This window comes from Hemitrygon akajei, chromosome 10, assembly GCF_048418815.1.
Source record: "Hemitrygon akajei chromosome 10, sHemAka1.3, whole genome shotgun sequence".
NCBI classification, from domain to species: Eukaryota; Metazoa; Chordata; class Chondrichthyes; order Myliobatiformes; family Dasyatidae; genus Hemitrygon; species Hemitrygon akajei.
In genome coordinates, this window is record NC_133133.1 from 133,279,430 (window position 1) to 133,296,287 (window position 16,858).

The window sequence follows — 16,858 nt, forward strand, 5'->3', positions numbered from 1 at the left end:
GTCAGGTAGCATCTATGGAGAGGAATAAACTGTTGATGTTTTGGGCCAAGTCCCTTCAGCAGGACTTGAAAGGAAGGGGGAGGTGCCAGAATATTAAGGTGGAGGAGGGGAAGAGTACAAACTGGAAGGTGATTGGTGAAGCCAGGGGAGGTGGGGAGGAGGGGGATGAGGTGAGAAGCTGAAAGGTGGAAAAGCAAAGTGCTAAAGAAGAAGGAATCTGATAGGAGGGGAGAGTGGACCATAGGAGAAAGGGAAAAAGGAGAAGCACTAGAGGGAAATGAAAGGCAGGGGAAGAGAAGGGAAGGGGTACGGAGAGCCAGAATGATTGGAAAAGGAGAGAAAGGGGAGGGGAGGGGGAGAAATTACTGAAAATTGGGAACACCAGACACGGTACTGAACAAAGTGGTACCCAGTCTACGTTGGATCTCACCGATGTAGAGGCTCAACACAGCGGTCCCCCAATCTACGTCAGAACACCCAGCATTCACACTTAGCCAACTAGCCTGTTCTTCAGGGAAAAACCTCTGTAGTTCTGTGGGACTTGTTTGCTTTTGGCCTCCTTGAAAAAGCTAGGGGTTTACTCCCCTAAATTCCTGATGGAATTGAATGTGAAACAGGGAACCATGGAAACCGGCTTTTCACCACCGTATCTGTGATAGGCATCAAGCCTCCACCCACACTGATCACAATTTTATTCTCCCCACACTCACATCAACCCCTTGACCAAATATGACCTTTCACCTCTTCAGGGCAATTGGTGGTGGTAAATTAATGTTATGAAGATGTGGGACGGAAGTGGAGCACCCAGAGAAACGCCACGCGTTCACGGGGTGAAGGTACAAGCACTGTGCTGATAATGCCAGAGTTCAGGGTTGAACCTCAGCTGTGGGGAGGCTGATCTACCAACCGTGGCCCTGTTGCTCCCCATCTTGTCTCTGCGTGTTGCTGATGTTTACTGGGGTTTGAAGTCATGAGTCTCTCCTTCTGCTGAGCTCAGATGTCGTTCACACAAGATCTCATTGCAGTTAGCTGAACAGGACAAGAATATCCTTGGGCATGGAGGTGAATGGTTAGGGAGAGGAGTGGGCTGGAGGGGAGGGTATCTTGGAGAGCATGTTGCTTTTGAAGGGACTAACAAAACATCGTCTCCTCACACTTCCAGTGCCAGAATCTGGGCAAACTGACAACGGTTCAGATCGGACATGACAACTCGGGGCTTTTAGCCAAGTGGCTGGTGGATTGTGTGATGGTCAGGAATGAGATTACAGGACACACCTACAGGTAAGGTGTAGCTACTGGTCTACTATTGTCACGTACTGAGATACAGTGGAATAACTTCATTTACATGCCATACAGTCGGATACTTATATAGGTAGAAAATGTACCATGTAGATCATAAAATGTAAAGCAGAATTGATAATCTAGTGTCCTAGCTATAGAGAAAGTGCAATTCAGGTAAACAAATAAGGTTTAAGGGCCAAAATGAAGTAGACGGGGTGATCAAGAGTTCAAGAATTATGATTGGTCTGTTCAAGAGTCTGAACCGGTAACATTTATTTTACAAGGCAACAGGAAACACATCCTTCTCCCAAACTAACTCCATCAGTTTCACTGGTTGCCTACAATCCCAGGGAGCCCCTCACGAACCATAGGGTGTGAACTCGAGTTTCTGCACAGGGTGGGTTACATAGTCAGCCCATGTCTATGGAGGGTTGGGGGTTACCGCGACAATTAGATGGACATGCCACCTCATTCCTCGGAACAAGAGTGCCGATTGGATCCACATCAAAAGGTTCATTATATTCAGCACTGTCATTGGGTGAGTGCTAATCTCATAACATGCCCTCATTGGTTGAACAATTGTGAATGATCAGCAACAAGGGAAGGTTTTAATTTTAATTTTGTTTTCTAGTATGTGTTAGTAAATAGTATTTCTCCCCCGGGCTAAGAGTGCAGTAATGGATCGTTGCTGCAAAGTGGGGCACCAGGGTAAGCGCACCTGGGTTTGCTCGAACTTAATATTTATGTACTTTTACAACATGCAAGTCGATTCTGGTTTTAGGGAGCATAGAGTTGCTGGTAACTTGTGCTGTGGTATTGGGATCTGTACAGAATCAATGATAGATCATTAAAAGGTGGGTACAACGTAGTGGGCCGAAGAGCCTGTACTGTGCTGTTCTGTTCTACATTCCATCTAACAACATAAGAGTGCCCTTGGGTTGTATACAATTATCAGAGGTGGACAATCCACTGTTGAGTATCCCCAATCCTTCCGCTAGTGTCACCAACAGCTTTACTGTGGAATTCATTGCCACAGACAGCTGTGAAGGCCTGTTTGAGGTAAAGGTTGATATGTTCTGGATTAGTAAAGAGTGTCAAAGGTTATGGGGAGAAGGCAGGAGAATGGGGTTCAGAGGAATAACAAATGAGCCATGATGGAATAGAGCCGACTCGATGGGCTGAATGGCCTAATTCTGCTCCTATGCCTTACGGTCTTTACCTCGTGGCTTGTATCAGGTTCCCGTGTGGCAGGTGGCTGGGGAAGGGAGTGGACGACGGCAGCTTGGAGAGGATCCTGGTCGGCGAGCTCATCACCCCGGTGGCGGAGGAGGACCTGGGCAAACAGTGTCGCACACCGCCACAGCTGCGATCCCCGACCATCGCCCGGCGCCTCAGCATCACTTCCCTCGGAGGAAAGACAGGCAGTGAGTTCACCGTTGTAGCTTGTGGATCCGCTCTGCGGTTTGTTTCCATTAACACCCCCCACACTTTTCTCTCAGGACAGACACCCAGACTTCCCAGAGAACTGAGAACAACTCCCTGAAGTACAGCGTACCAGGTGCTGAGAGTCGTAGATCCAGTGGATAGTTAGAGACTTTCTCCCAGTGTGGAGGTCACTATTACCAGGGGCAGAAATTGGAGGGAAGTATTGGGGTTGTCAGGTTTTTTTTATATAGAGGGTGGTGGCTGCATGAAATGCCCTGCTGGGGTAGTGGTAGAGGCAGATACATTAGGGACACTTAAGAAACTCTTAGATAGGAACATGGATGATAGAAAAATGGAGGGCTTTGTTGGAGGGAAGAGACAGCTCGATCTTAAAGTTGATTAGAATGTCTGCACAACATAGAACACTGCAGCACAGTTTAATATTCTAAGTCACTAGGTTTGTTTAATATCAAGAGTAGCTTTATGCCTGATGGAGCACATTCACGCAGTTAGCCTATGTGTGCCAGTTGGAAGCTTTTACTCCATATCAGACTGTGCTCCCTAACCTGGAAGTGCTCAGCACACATTCCCTGACATTGAATGGGCTCCATTTCCTGACAGTAACTTCACACGTCAGACGAACTCCAAATTAATTGTTGCATTTTCTTCCCAAGGAAGTTGGTTTGATGTAGATATCTATAGCTGATGAAACATTTCCTGGACGGAACCATCCTTTACCAAGTGGTAACTCTCCTGTCCCAAGGGAGCCTGTACAGGATTTGACTTTGCTCCAGATACCCAGTGTAAAGGCCTCAATTCCTGATCCGAGTTCCATATGGCCGCTCGTGTGATATTTTAGTCTGGTGAGCATTGAGCTCAAAGATAATTAATTGTTTCAGTTAACAGAAGGAACTTAGGCTTCATACAAACAAATTTTCCTTTATATTTCTGATTATTACAGTAGAATAGAAGAGAAGAGTTGATATAGATACAGTATTTCCAAAGATCATAACTTCCTGAAAATGGCAATGCAGGTAGATAAGTGAAGAATGGGTTCAGTGTCCTTGCCCGCGTAAACAGGGGCATTGAGCATTAGAGTTGGGACATCATATTGTAGCTGTACAACTCATTGATTAGCTTAATTTGTCACCTATAGATCTAAACGTAGTGAAATTCGTAGTTTCCATCAAATCAAATCAAATCAGCAGAGATTGCGCTGGTGACTCCTCAAGAGTCACCACACTTCCAGCACTATCACAGCATGCCCACGGCTCACTAACCTGTTTGGAACGTGCGAGGAAACCAGAGCATCTGGAGCAGGGAGAACGTACAGACTCCCTACAGACAGTGTTGGGAATCGTACCCCGATCGGTGATCACTGGCACTGTAAAGCGATGTGCTATCTAGTATACTACCATACCGCACCATTGCGTGCAGTTCTGATCACAGACCTTCTGATCACAAGCTACAAGGATGTGCTGGAAAGAATGCAGAAGAGATTCACCGGGATGTTGCTTGGAATAGAGGGCTTTAGTCGCAAGGAGAAACTGGATTGATTGGCATGGTTCTCACTGGAGCACCAGAGATGGAGGGGTGACATTGCAGAGGTTTACAAAACTGCGAGGAGCAGAAATACAGTAAAGAGCCACAATCCTTTTCCAGAGGCAGTGGAGTCTAAAACTAGAGGACATTCTGTTAAATTTTAAATGGATAAATATTTGAACTAGAGGCAGTTGCTGTATTTCAGGGAAAGAATGATCAATTAGAGAGTGTCTTCTAACTGCTAGAAGCAGGATGAGCTTGAATAATCTCCATAATCGGCAAATTAGCAAGATGTGCCATTCAGCAAGCCCAACACTTTATTGACGTGGAGTTGTACAGCATAGAAACAGGTCCTTTGACCCACCACCATGCCTATCTATACCAACCACACTTGCCTGTGTTAATTCCACATCCTACTAAGCCCTGCTCATTCAACTAACTGCCATGATACTTCATAAGTGTTGTTACTATTCCCGCCTCCACTGCCTCCTCATTCCCGGTACCAACTGCTCTCTGTGGAAAAATTTACCTTTCAAATCTCTTTTAAATCTTCTCCCCTTAAACCTATGTCCTGTGGCTTTAAACGTTCCTTTTAAACTCTGGCTGTTTATCCTATCTCTGCCTATCATTATTCTCCTTTGTTCTGGGGAAAGAGTTTACCAATCTCTCTTGATAATTAAAGATCTTCAATCCAAGCAGCATCCTTGTGAATTGTTTCTGCACCCACTCTAACTTAATCACATCCTACAACCTGGCAACCAAAACTGCACTCCATTCTCCAATTGTAGTCGAGCCTAGGCTTCGATGCCCCAACTCTAACACTTGTTATTCCAATCTTCTTTGTTTCATTGGCAGAACCAAATGCTGGTCAAATCCAAGAAGGAATTGGCGAGTCTATTAATAATATTGTGAAGCATTTTCACAAGCCAGAAAAAGAGGTAAGTTTCAGAAATGCTGTGTTTGGTATCAGTGATTAACTGAGGTATTTATTTGTATATATATTCGCGCGATTTCTCTCTTGCACATTGTTTGTTAGTCCTTATTTATGCACAGTTTTTCATAAATACTATTGTATTTCTTTATTTTTCTTTAAATGCCTGCAAGAAAATGAACCTCAGGGTAGTAAATGGTGACATATACATACTTACTAAAGTTTATTTTGACTTTGTATTAAATTGAAATTACTCCTCCTCCTCCTCTTCTTCCTCTTCTTCTTCCTGCTCTTCTTCCTCCTCCTCTTCTTCCTTCTTTTCCTTTTCCTCCTCCTCCTTTTCCTTCTTCTCTATTATTATTATATTCCTCACAGTTCTCTACGCCAGAGTGTCATCGATGGTGGATCTTTCAGTTAGAGAATTGTGGGCATGAACCACACTCCTGAGTCTTCAGTGCAGGACACATCCGAGGCCTAATTTAGAGCGGTTCTGAGGGAGTCCTGCCTGCACTGCTAGGGGTGCTGTCTTCCAGATGAGACATTAACCATGGATACACTTAGGGGTGAGGTGTAGTTAGGCAGGGGCAAGTTTCACAGGACAGGAATTTTAAACCTGAGTCATGAGAAGCTCCAAGTATGTCGGAGCAGGGGTGATGGGCCGGAAAGACCTGGTGCAGGGAAGGACCCATGCAGCAGAGATTTGGATGCACTAAAATTAACTCCGATTGGAGAACAAGAGCTGCAGGGAACTGGGGTGGGGACCGATGATGTGAGCAGATGGGTTGTGAAAGGGCCAGAGATGTTGAATGGGAAAGTGCAGTGAGTTAGTTCCTTCTGCTGAAGACGAATGTTATGTTGGTGTGTGGTTCACTAGGACATGGGTCTGATCTGGTAAAGGAGCAAGTTTCCATCAACAGTAAGGGATCTTGAGCTCCTGTGTGTCAGAGGAGCTTTTGAAATGGGTGCAGTGGAGCGAGAGTGACATCTAATGGCCACAGTCTGCAATTGGAGAGTTTGGTTCATTTGCAGAATTTCAGTGACATTTCAGTGCTGGGTGCAATGTGGGCGGACAAAAACCAGAGCAGGTGGCATCATGACTTAATGCTGTTGTAACCTTTATTTCAGATTGGGCAGTTGTAAAATCTGTGTTCTGCTCAATGTCATGTGTTTCCTTGAGTTGAAATTGTCTCAGGATTTCCAGTGCAACAGATGCAGAGAAACATACTCGCAACATGGTTGCCCACAATCCAATGTCATCAATCACTCATCATTTTAGCATAAATAATCTTCACTGGAGTAAATACAGTTGAAAGGTGTGGGGGGGGGGCGGGGGCGGAAGAGATCATCACAAAAATAAGCATTTTCATTTTCTTCCGGTTATTTGTTGTAGGAGTCAAAGCCAATGATGGAGTCATGATCTCTGAGTCTGTAGCGAACTGGCTCAGTCCTCCTGGCAGGGGATCCCCAATGTGAAGGAAGTAGGCTTTTTTTAATCAAACGTCTTTATTTTGAGTTTGATTATCCTCTCTTCCATGAAATGATTCTAGATACCAAACTGTAACAAACTGGGGAGAAGTTGCAAAGATGATAAAAGCGGTCGAACACAGCCCAGTACATTACAGACAAAGTCGCCTCCCCACCATTGAGCACATCTACAAGGAGTGCTGCACAAGAAAGCAGCTTCTATTATCAAGGACCCCCACCATGTTCTCTTCTCTCTTCGGCATGAGAGACAAGAGCCTTGGGTCCCACACCGTCAGGTTTAGCAAGTTATTACCCCTTTAACACCAGGGTCCTGAACCAGCTGGATATCTTCACTCACCTCAATACTAAATGGATTCCACAACCTTTGGACTCGCTTTCAAGGTCTCTACTCATGTGCTCAGTATTGTTTATTTACTCATCTTTCTAATTTGCACTATTTGTCGTCTTTTGCATTTTAGTTTTTCGTTAGACTTGTGTATAGTTTGTCATTGATTCTATTGTATTTCTTTGTTCTACGTGAACACCTGCAAAAAGTGAATCTCAAGGTAGAATTCGTGTTTTGATAAATTCATTTTGGACTTTGAGATTTAATATTAAAATACTTCAGCTGGAGAGGTCACAGAAAAGTAAAATAACTATACTCTGCACGCTGGCAGTTGTGACTAAAGACCAGAAAGCCACCCTCAGGAATCTCAAAGACACAACCATCACCTTAAAAGGGAGTGTGACTTGTGTTGTCATCATTTCTGTGATTGAATGGTTTTGAGTGGTTACTACCAAATATCAAACAAATGGGGTCTTCCTTAAAAAAAAGCAGGTAACCACTGGTCTGAAATCTCACCTTGGGCCAAAGGGTTTTATTAATTGGTGAGAGGAATGTGTGTGTTTTGCTACCAAGACCAGCAATTATAGCCCATTGCCAAAAGCTCTTGAAAAAATAGCAGCAAGCTAACACCTTAAACTCATGTGGTCAACATGCTCCCACAATAATGAGAGTCAGTTTTGTGTTGCAATAGTTTGGGACAGCTGCTGGGAATTTTTGGAGAATGGTTGGGAATCAATTATACTGTTCTCTGTTTTCAGACTGTGCAGTGTAGAGAGTTCAATCCTGAAGAAGGGTCATGGCCTAAAATGTTGACTGTTTACTCTTTTCCATAGATGCTGTCTGACCTGCTGAGTTCCTCCAGCATCTTGTGGGTGGTGCTTTCGGTTTCCAGCACCTGCAGATTTTCTCTTGTTAAAGATTTCCTTTACCAAGGCACATTTGCAGAATTTAATGACAATGTGATGGTTTTATTGACACTAACATATAGAGCAACTATGCATTCTGAACTGGGGCCTGGCATTTTAAACACAAGGTGTTCTGCAGATGCTGGTAATCCACAGCAATACACACAAATTGTTGGAAGAGCTCAGCAGGTCAGGCAGCATCTATGGAGGGGAGTAAACAGTCGACATTTTTCTTCAGACAAGTTGTCCAGATCTCTAGATTACTTGTTCAGTAACTTAACCCTTTTATTATTGCTCCCATTCTTTACTGAAGAGATCAATGTAGCCGGTGTTCAAGAATGTCCAACCGCTTGTCTTTCTGCAGAGAGGGAGCCTGACGGTCCTGTTGTGTGGGGAGTTTGGCCTGGTCTCTGCCCTGGAGCAAGTCTTTCACCACGGCTTCAAGTCAGTTCGCCTCTTCCAGAAGAACGTATTCATTTGGGATTTCCTAGGTGAGCACCAAGTAGCACGTGGTCTTCTGCTGTACGCCAGCTTCTGACCGAGCTGTGCCCGTGTCCCAGTGCCTTACAGAGTCAGGAGGCACAAAGTTCAGTGACCTGTCTGCGCAGTGCAAGCTGCTTGTAGACACGGTAGAGTTAGGGACAGTACTCCAGGCTTTTTCCCTCTGGATCAGCAGCTGTTTAGTCAATGTGCCTTAATTCTCTACATTAGTGGTTGGAGGGTGGGGGAGAGCAGTAGGGAACAGTAATTGGAGTGAGGACCCCAAACAATTTTTATTTATTTCATTTAGAGAGGGTAACTGGCCCTTCTGGCCCAATGAGCCCGCCCCACCTAATTATATCCATGTGACCAATTAAACTACTAACCCGTCCGTCTTTGGAGTGTGGGAGGAAACTGGAGCACCCAGAAGAAACCCATGCGGTGATGGGGTGGGGAGAACGTACAAACTCCTCACACAAGGAGGCAGGAACTGAACCCGGGTCACTGGTGCTGTCATTGCATTACACTACTGCTGCGCTACCTTAACCAAGTGGAATATGCTCTTTGGTCACACATACTGAATTACTGGAACTCCTCCTCTCTGACTCCTTTAGGTATCACATTAATATTTACACGCAAGGTATTTGCACATGTTCAAAGTTGGGACATAATGTTAACCTGAGGAAATGATGTATGTGTTACCTAAATACAGAGTCTGAAATCAAATTCATTGTGTTGTCAACCAGCACCCTTGCACCAGATCTACTCTGCATTACGCTACACTGCCTCATCAAATGGGAGAGCATCCGACTAACTCCTGTTTCAATGCCCCTCCCACATTATGGTCACTAGCGTTTAATACTCTCAGCTCCAGTATTCTCCCCTCTCCTGAATGCATTGAGGCTTTGCACTTGAGGCTCTGAACATCCTCTACATAGCACCATCCAGAGACAGAGAAGCAGTTTCAGCGACAGGTTACTATCGATGCAATGCTCCTCAGACAGGATGAAGAGGTCAATACTCCCCAATGCCATTAGGCTTTACAATTCAACCGCCAGGACTTAAGAACTTTTTAAAAGCTATTATTAATGCTTTTTGAGATAGTGATTTAGATGCATATCATATTTTTTACTGAGTTAAGTATTGTATGTAATTAGTTTTGCTACAACAAGTGTATGGGACATTGGAAAAAAAAGTTGAATTTCCCCATGGGGATGAATAAAGTATCAGATCTATCTATCTATCTATCTATCTATCTATCTATCTATCTATCTATCTATCAGATTATCTATCTATCTATCTATCAGATATCTATCTATCTATCTATCTATCTATCTCCTCCATTTCCCAGACATCTGCGCTTACTCCATCTTCCTGCCGCCCTAACAAGGAGAGAGTTCCACTTGACCTCATCTACCACCCCGTGGGCCTCCGCATCCAACACATCATTCTTCACAACTTTTTCCCATCTTCAACGGGATCATACCATCAAACACATCTTTACCTCCCCCCGCTCTCTGCTTTCCACAGGATTAGCTCCCTCCATGATTTCCTTGTCCTGTCATTCCTCCCCACTAATATTCCTCCCAGCACTTACCCCTGCAAACAACAGAAGTACTACAGCTGCCCGTTCACCTCCAACCTCACCTCCATTCAGGGCCCCAGATGGTCCTTCCGGGTGAGGCAACACTTCACCTGCAAATCCTTAAGGATCGTCATTTCCAGAGATGCTGCCTGACCTCCCAAGTTCCTCCAGCATTTTGTGTGTGTTACCCTGGATTTCCAGCATCTGCAGAGTTTACAGTGTGCAGGATCAGCCTGTGAAGAAATACCTTGCAAGGTGTGGAATGACACGGGTGTAGTGGTGGGGGGCGTTTCCAACATTGAACTGTGTGGGACCAGATCATGGGGAGTTGTGGGGCCTAGATCAGGCCAATTTAAGCCAAGCGGAAGTCAGGCCACATGGGATCGCCCCACCCAAGAAGTCCTGACACTCTGTGTGATGGAACTGGTGGAGACTTGAGCCACAGACCCAAGTGGCAGGAGCTGTGCTCATCTGTTGTCGCCCAGTCAGCTGACTGGGACTCTGGAAAAGGCCTCAGCTAGAAGGGAAAAGGCGCTGGTAATAAGCCATAAACAGAAAAGATTCCGCAGATGTTGCAAAGTGCTGGAGGAACTCAGAGGGTGAGGCAGCATCTCTAAGTGTTTCAGTTTGTGACTCTCCATCAGGACTCATAAACTAGCTGGTGACCTTTGTCGTGCGGTACTGGCTGGTTTCTTTTGGTCCTGCCACGGTCCAGAAGAAGTTGGTGGATTTCTTCCAGGGCAAGAGGAAATGCTGGGTGTCTGCTATGGTTCTGAGTCTTGCAGATGACAAGGTGTGCATCTACGCCCACTTTCAGACCCTGCAGAGACAACTGTACGTAGAGCACCTTCCCAGATGGCATACGCTGGTGACAGATTTCTTCCACCAAAGGCATTGTCTTCAGGAGAACATGATGGCAAACACTGGCTCTGAGACATCCCTCCAACCCCTCCTATTCACCCCTTCCCCCTCAACAACCATTAGCACATTTCTCTGATCACCACTCTACCATGAAAAACATTCTGGAGTGCTGTTTGTCACTAGTTGTTCCTTGGCAGGTGACCTTTGAACTATGAAGCCAATCCCGTCCTTCACCCAAGTTAAGAAACGTAATTGAAAATAACATAATAGACTTTGCATTGTGGAGCTGGCAGTATAGCCCCATCTGCTGGAATAAAGGTGAATTTCTCGAATGCCAAACAGAGATTTATTCTCCACTTTCCTTTCCATAACGCCTTTTTTAAAGACCAATCTCAGACGACTGTTATATTAAATTTCTGTCCTCTCTCCATTTCAACCCAAGTATTTTATATGATGTAATTCACTGCTCAGCCCCAGGTTTAGACCAGAATCCTGCAACCAAGGCTGAGCCTTCACTGTCATTTCTTTAAGAAGCTCTATCGTGTTAAGAATCCAGATGTAGGGACTGCATTTCTGATCGGTACAATAAAACTAACGAACATTCACTGTCACTCACCGCAGGAAGGCAAAAAGCTCTTTAATAAGAGTGCATTTTAAATCAGTGAATGGCAATAAATGTTTTAAATATATGTATCTGAAGGTTTATATGCAGCATTTAAAGTTAGTAGTATTTTGAGTGCTGGGTACTGATTGAAACCCAAATCAGCAGCTAGGAAATTTAAATCCAAAGGTTTATTAATTAAATGTGGAATTTTATATATACGAAATGACCGGATTGTCAAGTCACCTCTCATCCTCCTTTGTTCCAGCTACAGCTTTTATCTTTGGAGTGAAGGAGGATGAGAGGTAAGTTGAGGTGTACAAGATGATAAGAGGCATAGATAGAGTGGACAGCCAGAGACCTTTTCCCAGAGGGAAAATGGCTAATAAGATGGAGCATAATTTTAAGGTGATTGGAGGAGAATATATAGGGGGGGATTTCAGAGGTAGGTTTTAGCACAAAGAGTGGCGGGTGTGTGGAATTCCCTGCCGGGGTGGTGGACACATTAGGGACCTATAAGAAACTCTTGGATAGGCACATGGATGATAGAAAAAGAGAGGGCTGAGTAGGAGGGAAGGATTAGATTGATCTTCCAGTGGCATAAAAGGTCAGCACAACATCGAGGGCTGAAAGGCCTGTACTGTGCTGTAGGTGTTGTATGTTCTGTTTTCTCTAATGGCCTACGTGTGACTCCAAGGTGGTCACACTTCACCTCAGTTCAAGGATGATGAGGGATGATGCAGGCTTTGCCAGTTATGTTCACATGTGTGACAAGCAAACAAACAAAAGCCCTGTGGCCAGTCAGTGACTCCAACTGAACATTATTAGCTAAGGAATCCACACAGTATTAAATCATTTAGCCACCCCAAACCTGCTTTATCCTCCACGTAGATCATGGTTGATCTGTATCCCAGCTCTGTTTTCTTTATATTGCTCCGTACCCAACAGAAGTGTGCAGATCTTAGACTTAACTGCCTCACCAGCATCTACAGCCGTTAATGGGAGAGAGTTCCTGGTTTCATCTTCTTTGCAACTTTGGTTACTGGGTGTTTACTGATTTCTCTCTTCATACTAAGATCAGACCTCATTTTCAGCGATTTTCCCAATGGCAGTCATGATGTCTCCACACCTAACACATTGAACTCATGTAAGCATCTTGAACAGCCCCCCCTCCCCGTAATCTTCCACTTTCTAAGCAAGTTTGCACAACTCTTGATAAAACTTAAGCACTATGAAAGTTTGCAAAGTTGATTATTGGAACGAGTGAGTTTGTCAATGAGGAGACATTACACAGATCAGACCTATAATGTCTATAGTTTGGAAATATAACATGTGATCTCGTTGAACCATGGAAAATACATATAGGCTTGACACAATAGATGTAGGATTAATATTTCCCCTGGCTGAGGTATCCATCACTGGTTAAGTCAAAATTTCCAAATAAGAGATCATCTATTCAGAACATAGGAGGAAAACATTTGCTTTACCCAAAGAGCAGTGAATCTTTGGAATATTCTGGAGGCTCTGAAATCTGTCGAGGATCATTTGCTGTGCATATTTGGGACAGATTGGTAATGTTGAGAATTGAGGACTAGCAGGTTAGTGGAGGTGAGTGGCTCTGAAATAAAGAATCAGCCATGATATTACCAACTGGGCCAGTTCTGCTCCATTTTCTTGTGTGAAGATTTGTACTCAACGGTTACTTCTCAGATGAAGGTTGGCCAATTCAGTAAGGTGTTAGGTGCCCTATGGGGAAGAGAGTGAAGACAAAAACAAATAAGTACTTTAATGAGAAGCAAACATCATATAACAGTACAGCACAGAAACACACCCTTCAGTCTACATGCCAAATTAAACTAAATGTCTCCTGCCCACACGTGATCCATACCCCTCCAACTTCCTCTGAGTCACGTGTATATCTGGAAACCTCTCAAATACCTGCTTCCATCACTGCGCCGGCAGCCCATTCCAGGTACTTACCGCCTCTCTGATTAATTTTCTCCACACGCACCTTGAAGCTTTCCCCTTTCACTTTAAATGCAGGTCCTGCAGAATTTGACATACAATCAGTGGCCACTTTATTAGATACACCTGTACACCTCTTGTTAAGGCAAATCTCTAATCAGCCTATCATGTAGCAACAAGTCAATGCATAAAGCATGTAGAACTGGTCAAGAGGTTCAGTTGTTGTTCAGACCAAACAGTAGAACGGCAGAGGGATGTAAATCTAAATGGCTTTGACAGTGGAATAATTGTTGGTGCCAGATGGGATGGTTTGAGTATCTCAGAAACTGCTGACTTTCACATTTTCGCCTTTAGAGTTTTTTTTACAGAGAATGGTGGGAAAAGCAGTGAGCAGCAGTTCTGAGGGTTAAAATTCCTTGTTAATTAGAGAGGTCAGAAGAGAATGGCCAGACTGGTTTTAGCTGATAGGAAGGTGACAGTAACTCAAATAACCACATATTACAGCAGAAGCACATCTGAACACACAAGAGACTGAACCTTGAAGTGGATGGACTATAGAAGACCATGAACCTACACTCATTGGCCACTTTGTTAGGTAAGGGATGTAACTAATAAAGTGACCACTGAGTGTATATACTTTGGGAAAGAAGTATTGGCTGCCTACTATACATACCTCCAATAATTTGAGAACTTCGATCAGATCTCCACTCAGCCTCTGCCATTCCAAAGAAACTAACCCAATTTTGTTCAATCTCTACTCATGCTCTCTAATCTGGGCAGCAGCTTGGTTAAACACTCCTATTCACTTTTCAAAGCCTCAGCATCCTTCCTGTAATGGGGCAACAAAAATTTCATGCAATACTCCAAGTGTGGCATCAGCGAAGTTTCACATAACTGCAACATGGCTTCCTGACTCGTACTGTGTACTCAGTGCCCAGATCAATGAAGGCAAGCATGCCCTACACCTGCTTTCCACTCTTTCTATCTGTGCATCCACTTTCAGGGTGCTATGGACTTGAACCTAAGATCCCTCTGCACAGCATTGCTGTTAAGGGTCCTTCCATCAACTTCCATACACTTCCCCTTTACATTTGACCACCCAAAATGCAATGGCTTGACACTTGCCTGGATTAAGTAGAATCAACAGCCAGTTGGGAAGGTGGGCCTTGAGGAGACGATGCCTTACCAAAGTTACAGGCATTTTGTATAAGCAAGAATGCAATGAATGGAGTGTATCATGAGGGAATGTAAGGTCCTTTAGTGGCGAGAATAGAAAAGCAACTTTTGGTTAATGTTGGGGTCAAAGAAGAAACCATGGGATGGTTGAGGAAGGTAGTGAAATTAACACTAGTCCTATATTAATTCATCGTTTACTCAACTCATAGAAATTAGTGTAAGTGTAACCCTATTTCAGCACTAGCTGTAAGTTGGAGCTCTTTTCCCATTGCTGTCTGTAAGAAGTTTGTACATTCTCCCTGTGACTTCATGGATTTCCTCCACATGCTCCAGTTTCTTCCCACATTCCAATGACATACGGTTAAGATTAGTGAGGTGTGGGATGCTACATTGACACCAGAAGGGTAACGACACTTGCGGGATGCCCAGCACAATCCTTGTTGATTTAACTTTACGCAAAATGGCACATGTCACTGAATGTTTTGATGTACATGTGAAAAATGAAGCTGATCTTTATAATCTTTAATTTTTAACGTACACAGGACCCCCCCTCCTCACCTCAACAACTCACACTCTGAGAGGGCACACACTACAGCAAACTTGCACTCCCTCACACAGGATATTTCTTTAACAACTCACTCTTACACATCCACTCAAGCCACCATGGTTTATATGTATGTGCATGTGTGTGTGCGCACACACACACACACACACACACACAATCACACACACTCACAGTACAATATATACACACAAATATACAATATATTATGATTGTGCATGTGTATACAGAGTCTCAAGCAGACCCATTGCCACACCAACTTCTAAATGCTCTATTTTTCCCTCGAACACTCCCATAATGGAACCATCCTTCCGCCAGTCACTCCCATCATTGAAGTACTCAGTCTCATTGACCCTTAACATCATTGCCCACACTTACTCAGTCTCACACGGGGGGTGGGGCGAGAAGGGAAGCAGAGGGTCCACATGTCTCCATCACCAGGATCCCACCTGAGATGAGCTTCTGACCCCAGCTGGTATTTATAACTGTCCTTCGTCAATCCAGACAGACCAACTGTGATGACTTCAAAGCTACAACCCACAAATTATTCTTTCCCCCATCTCTTGAAACTCAGAGAAAGCAGTCACGTACTTTGAAACTGCCGACGAGGAGGAGGCTCAGGTCAACCTACTGGAGGGGAAGTGTTGCACGGAGTCAGCGAAGTCACTATGTCAGTACGTGAACGCCATCAATAGCGCGCCGAGGAACATTGGGAAAGACGGGAAGCTGCAGCTGCTCGTGTGTCTCGGGGCCAGGTATGGGCAACTTTTCCCACAGCACAAAACCTCGCTGGGCTCTCCGTTGCTGCTCAGCTGTCGACGAAGCACCAGGCAGTCCTCCCACAAGGAGTCTACTTGGGTGTATTTTGTCACCAACTTGTGCTTTCATATTTCATCTGCCTGGTCTTTCCTTATGACTGTGTCTGTGTTACCTTACATCTTCATCTATTAGTGTATTCAATTTTCCCAATCCCCTTGTCCTTCTAATCATTGCCTTTATCCTCAACAATCCATCTCCCTACACTCCCCATCTACCTCTCCCCTCTTTGTCTCCTTCCCTTCCCCCATCTCCTCCACCACCTCCAATCTCCATCTCGACGCCCTTCTCCCCTGCCCCTCTCTCCAGTCATACTGATCGCACTTTCATGTGCTCCTGCTCCCACATCATCCCCTGCCCTTCCTTCCCCAGCCTACCAAAGAGTTAGGCTCACAGTCACAGCTAAGAAATTAAAGCTGTGTGCTTGGAGGTCCTGTCAATGGTGTAACAGAGATCAAGATTCATCAGTTCCATCTGTACAGGTACCGTCTACTCTAGTGTCTTTTTATGAAGGGAGCCCCATCACCCTGCAGGAAGGTCTCTGTTTCAGTTTAAGGCAGAGGGCAGTCTCATAGTGGTCACAGTTCTGTTTGTGTTATAGAAGGGGATGAGGGGTCAACAACAGCAAATCTAAAAATTAGAACATTCCATTTGATAAATCGAGCTCTCTGAATGTTTATTATAATTAGTCCCACTCCTGCAGCGAATGGGTAATGGTGTAGTCAGTGGGTAATGATGTTGGTACCTACCCAAATGGAAGTACCTGTAGAGAGAGGTGAGGCGATGGGACTGGACATGGGAAACATTTATAAAACACAGAACATTACAGCAAAATACAGACCCTTTGGTTCATGATGTTGCATCGAGCTTTTAAGGTGGTTAAGAATATGTAAGTATGTTGGTCTTCATTAGTCAGGA

General features: G+C 44.4%; 1 protein-coding gene across 6 annotated transcripts in view; it reads left to right on the forward strand.

The window, feature by feature from the left end:
• The window catches only part of dennd5b (DENN/MADD domain containing 5B), a 275,753-nt gene that overhangs the window by 253,382 nt on the left and 5,513 nt on the right, over positions 1-16,858 (forward strand). For all 6 annotated transcript variants that reach the window (XM_073058989.1, XM_073058990.1, XM_073058991.1 and 3 more), the window contains 5 exons: positions 1,163-1,281; positions 2,518-2,705; positions 5,104-5,186; positions 8,259-8,385; positions 15,699-15,879. In XM_073058989.1, coding sequence (XP_072915090.1) covers positions 1,163-1,281; positions 2,518-2,705; positions 5,104-5,186; positions 8,259-8,385; positions 15,699-15,879 — 698 coding nt within the window. The remainder of the gene's footprint in view (positions 1-1,162; positions 1,282-2,517; positions 2,706-5,103; positions 5,187-8,258; positions 8,386-15,698; positions 15,880-16,858) is intronic.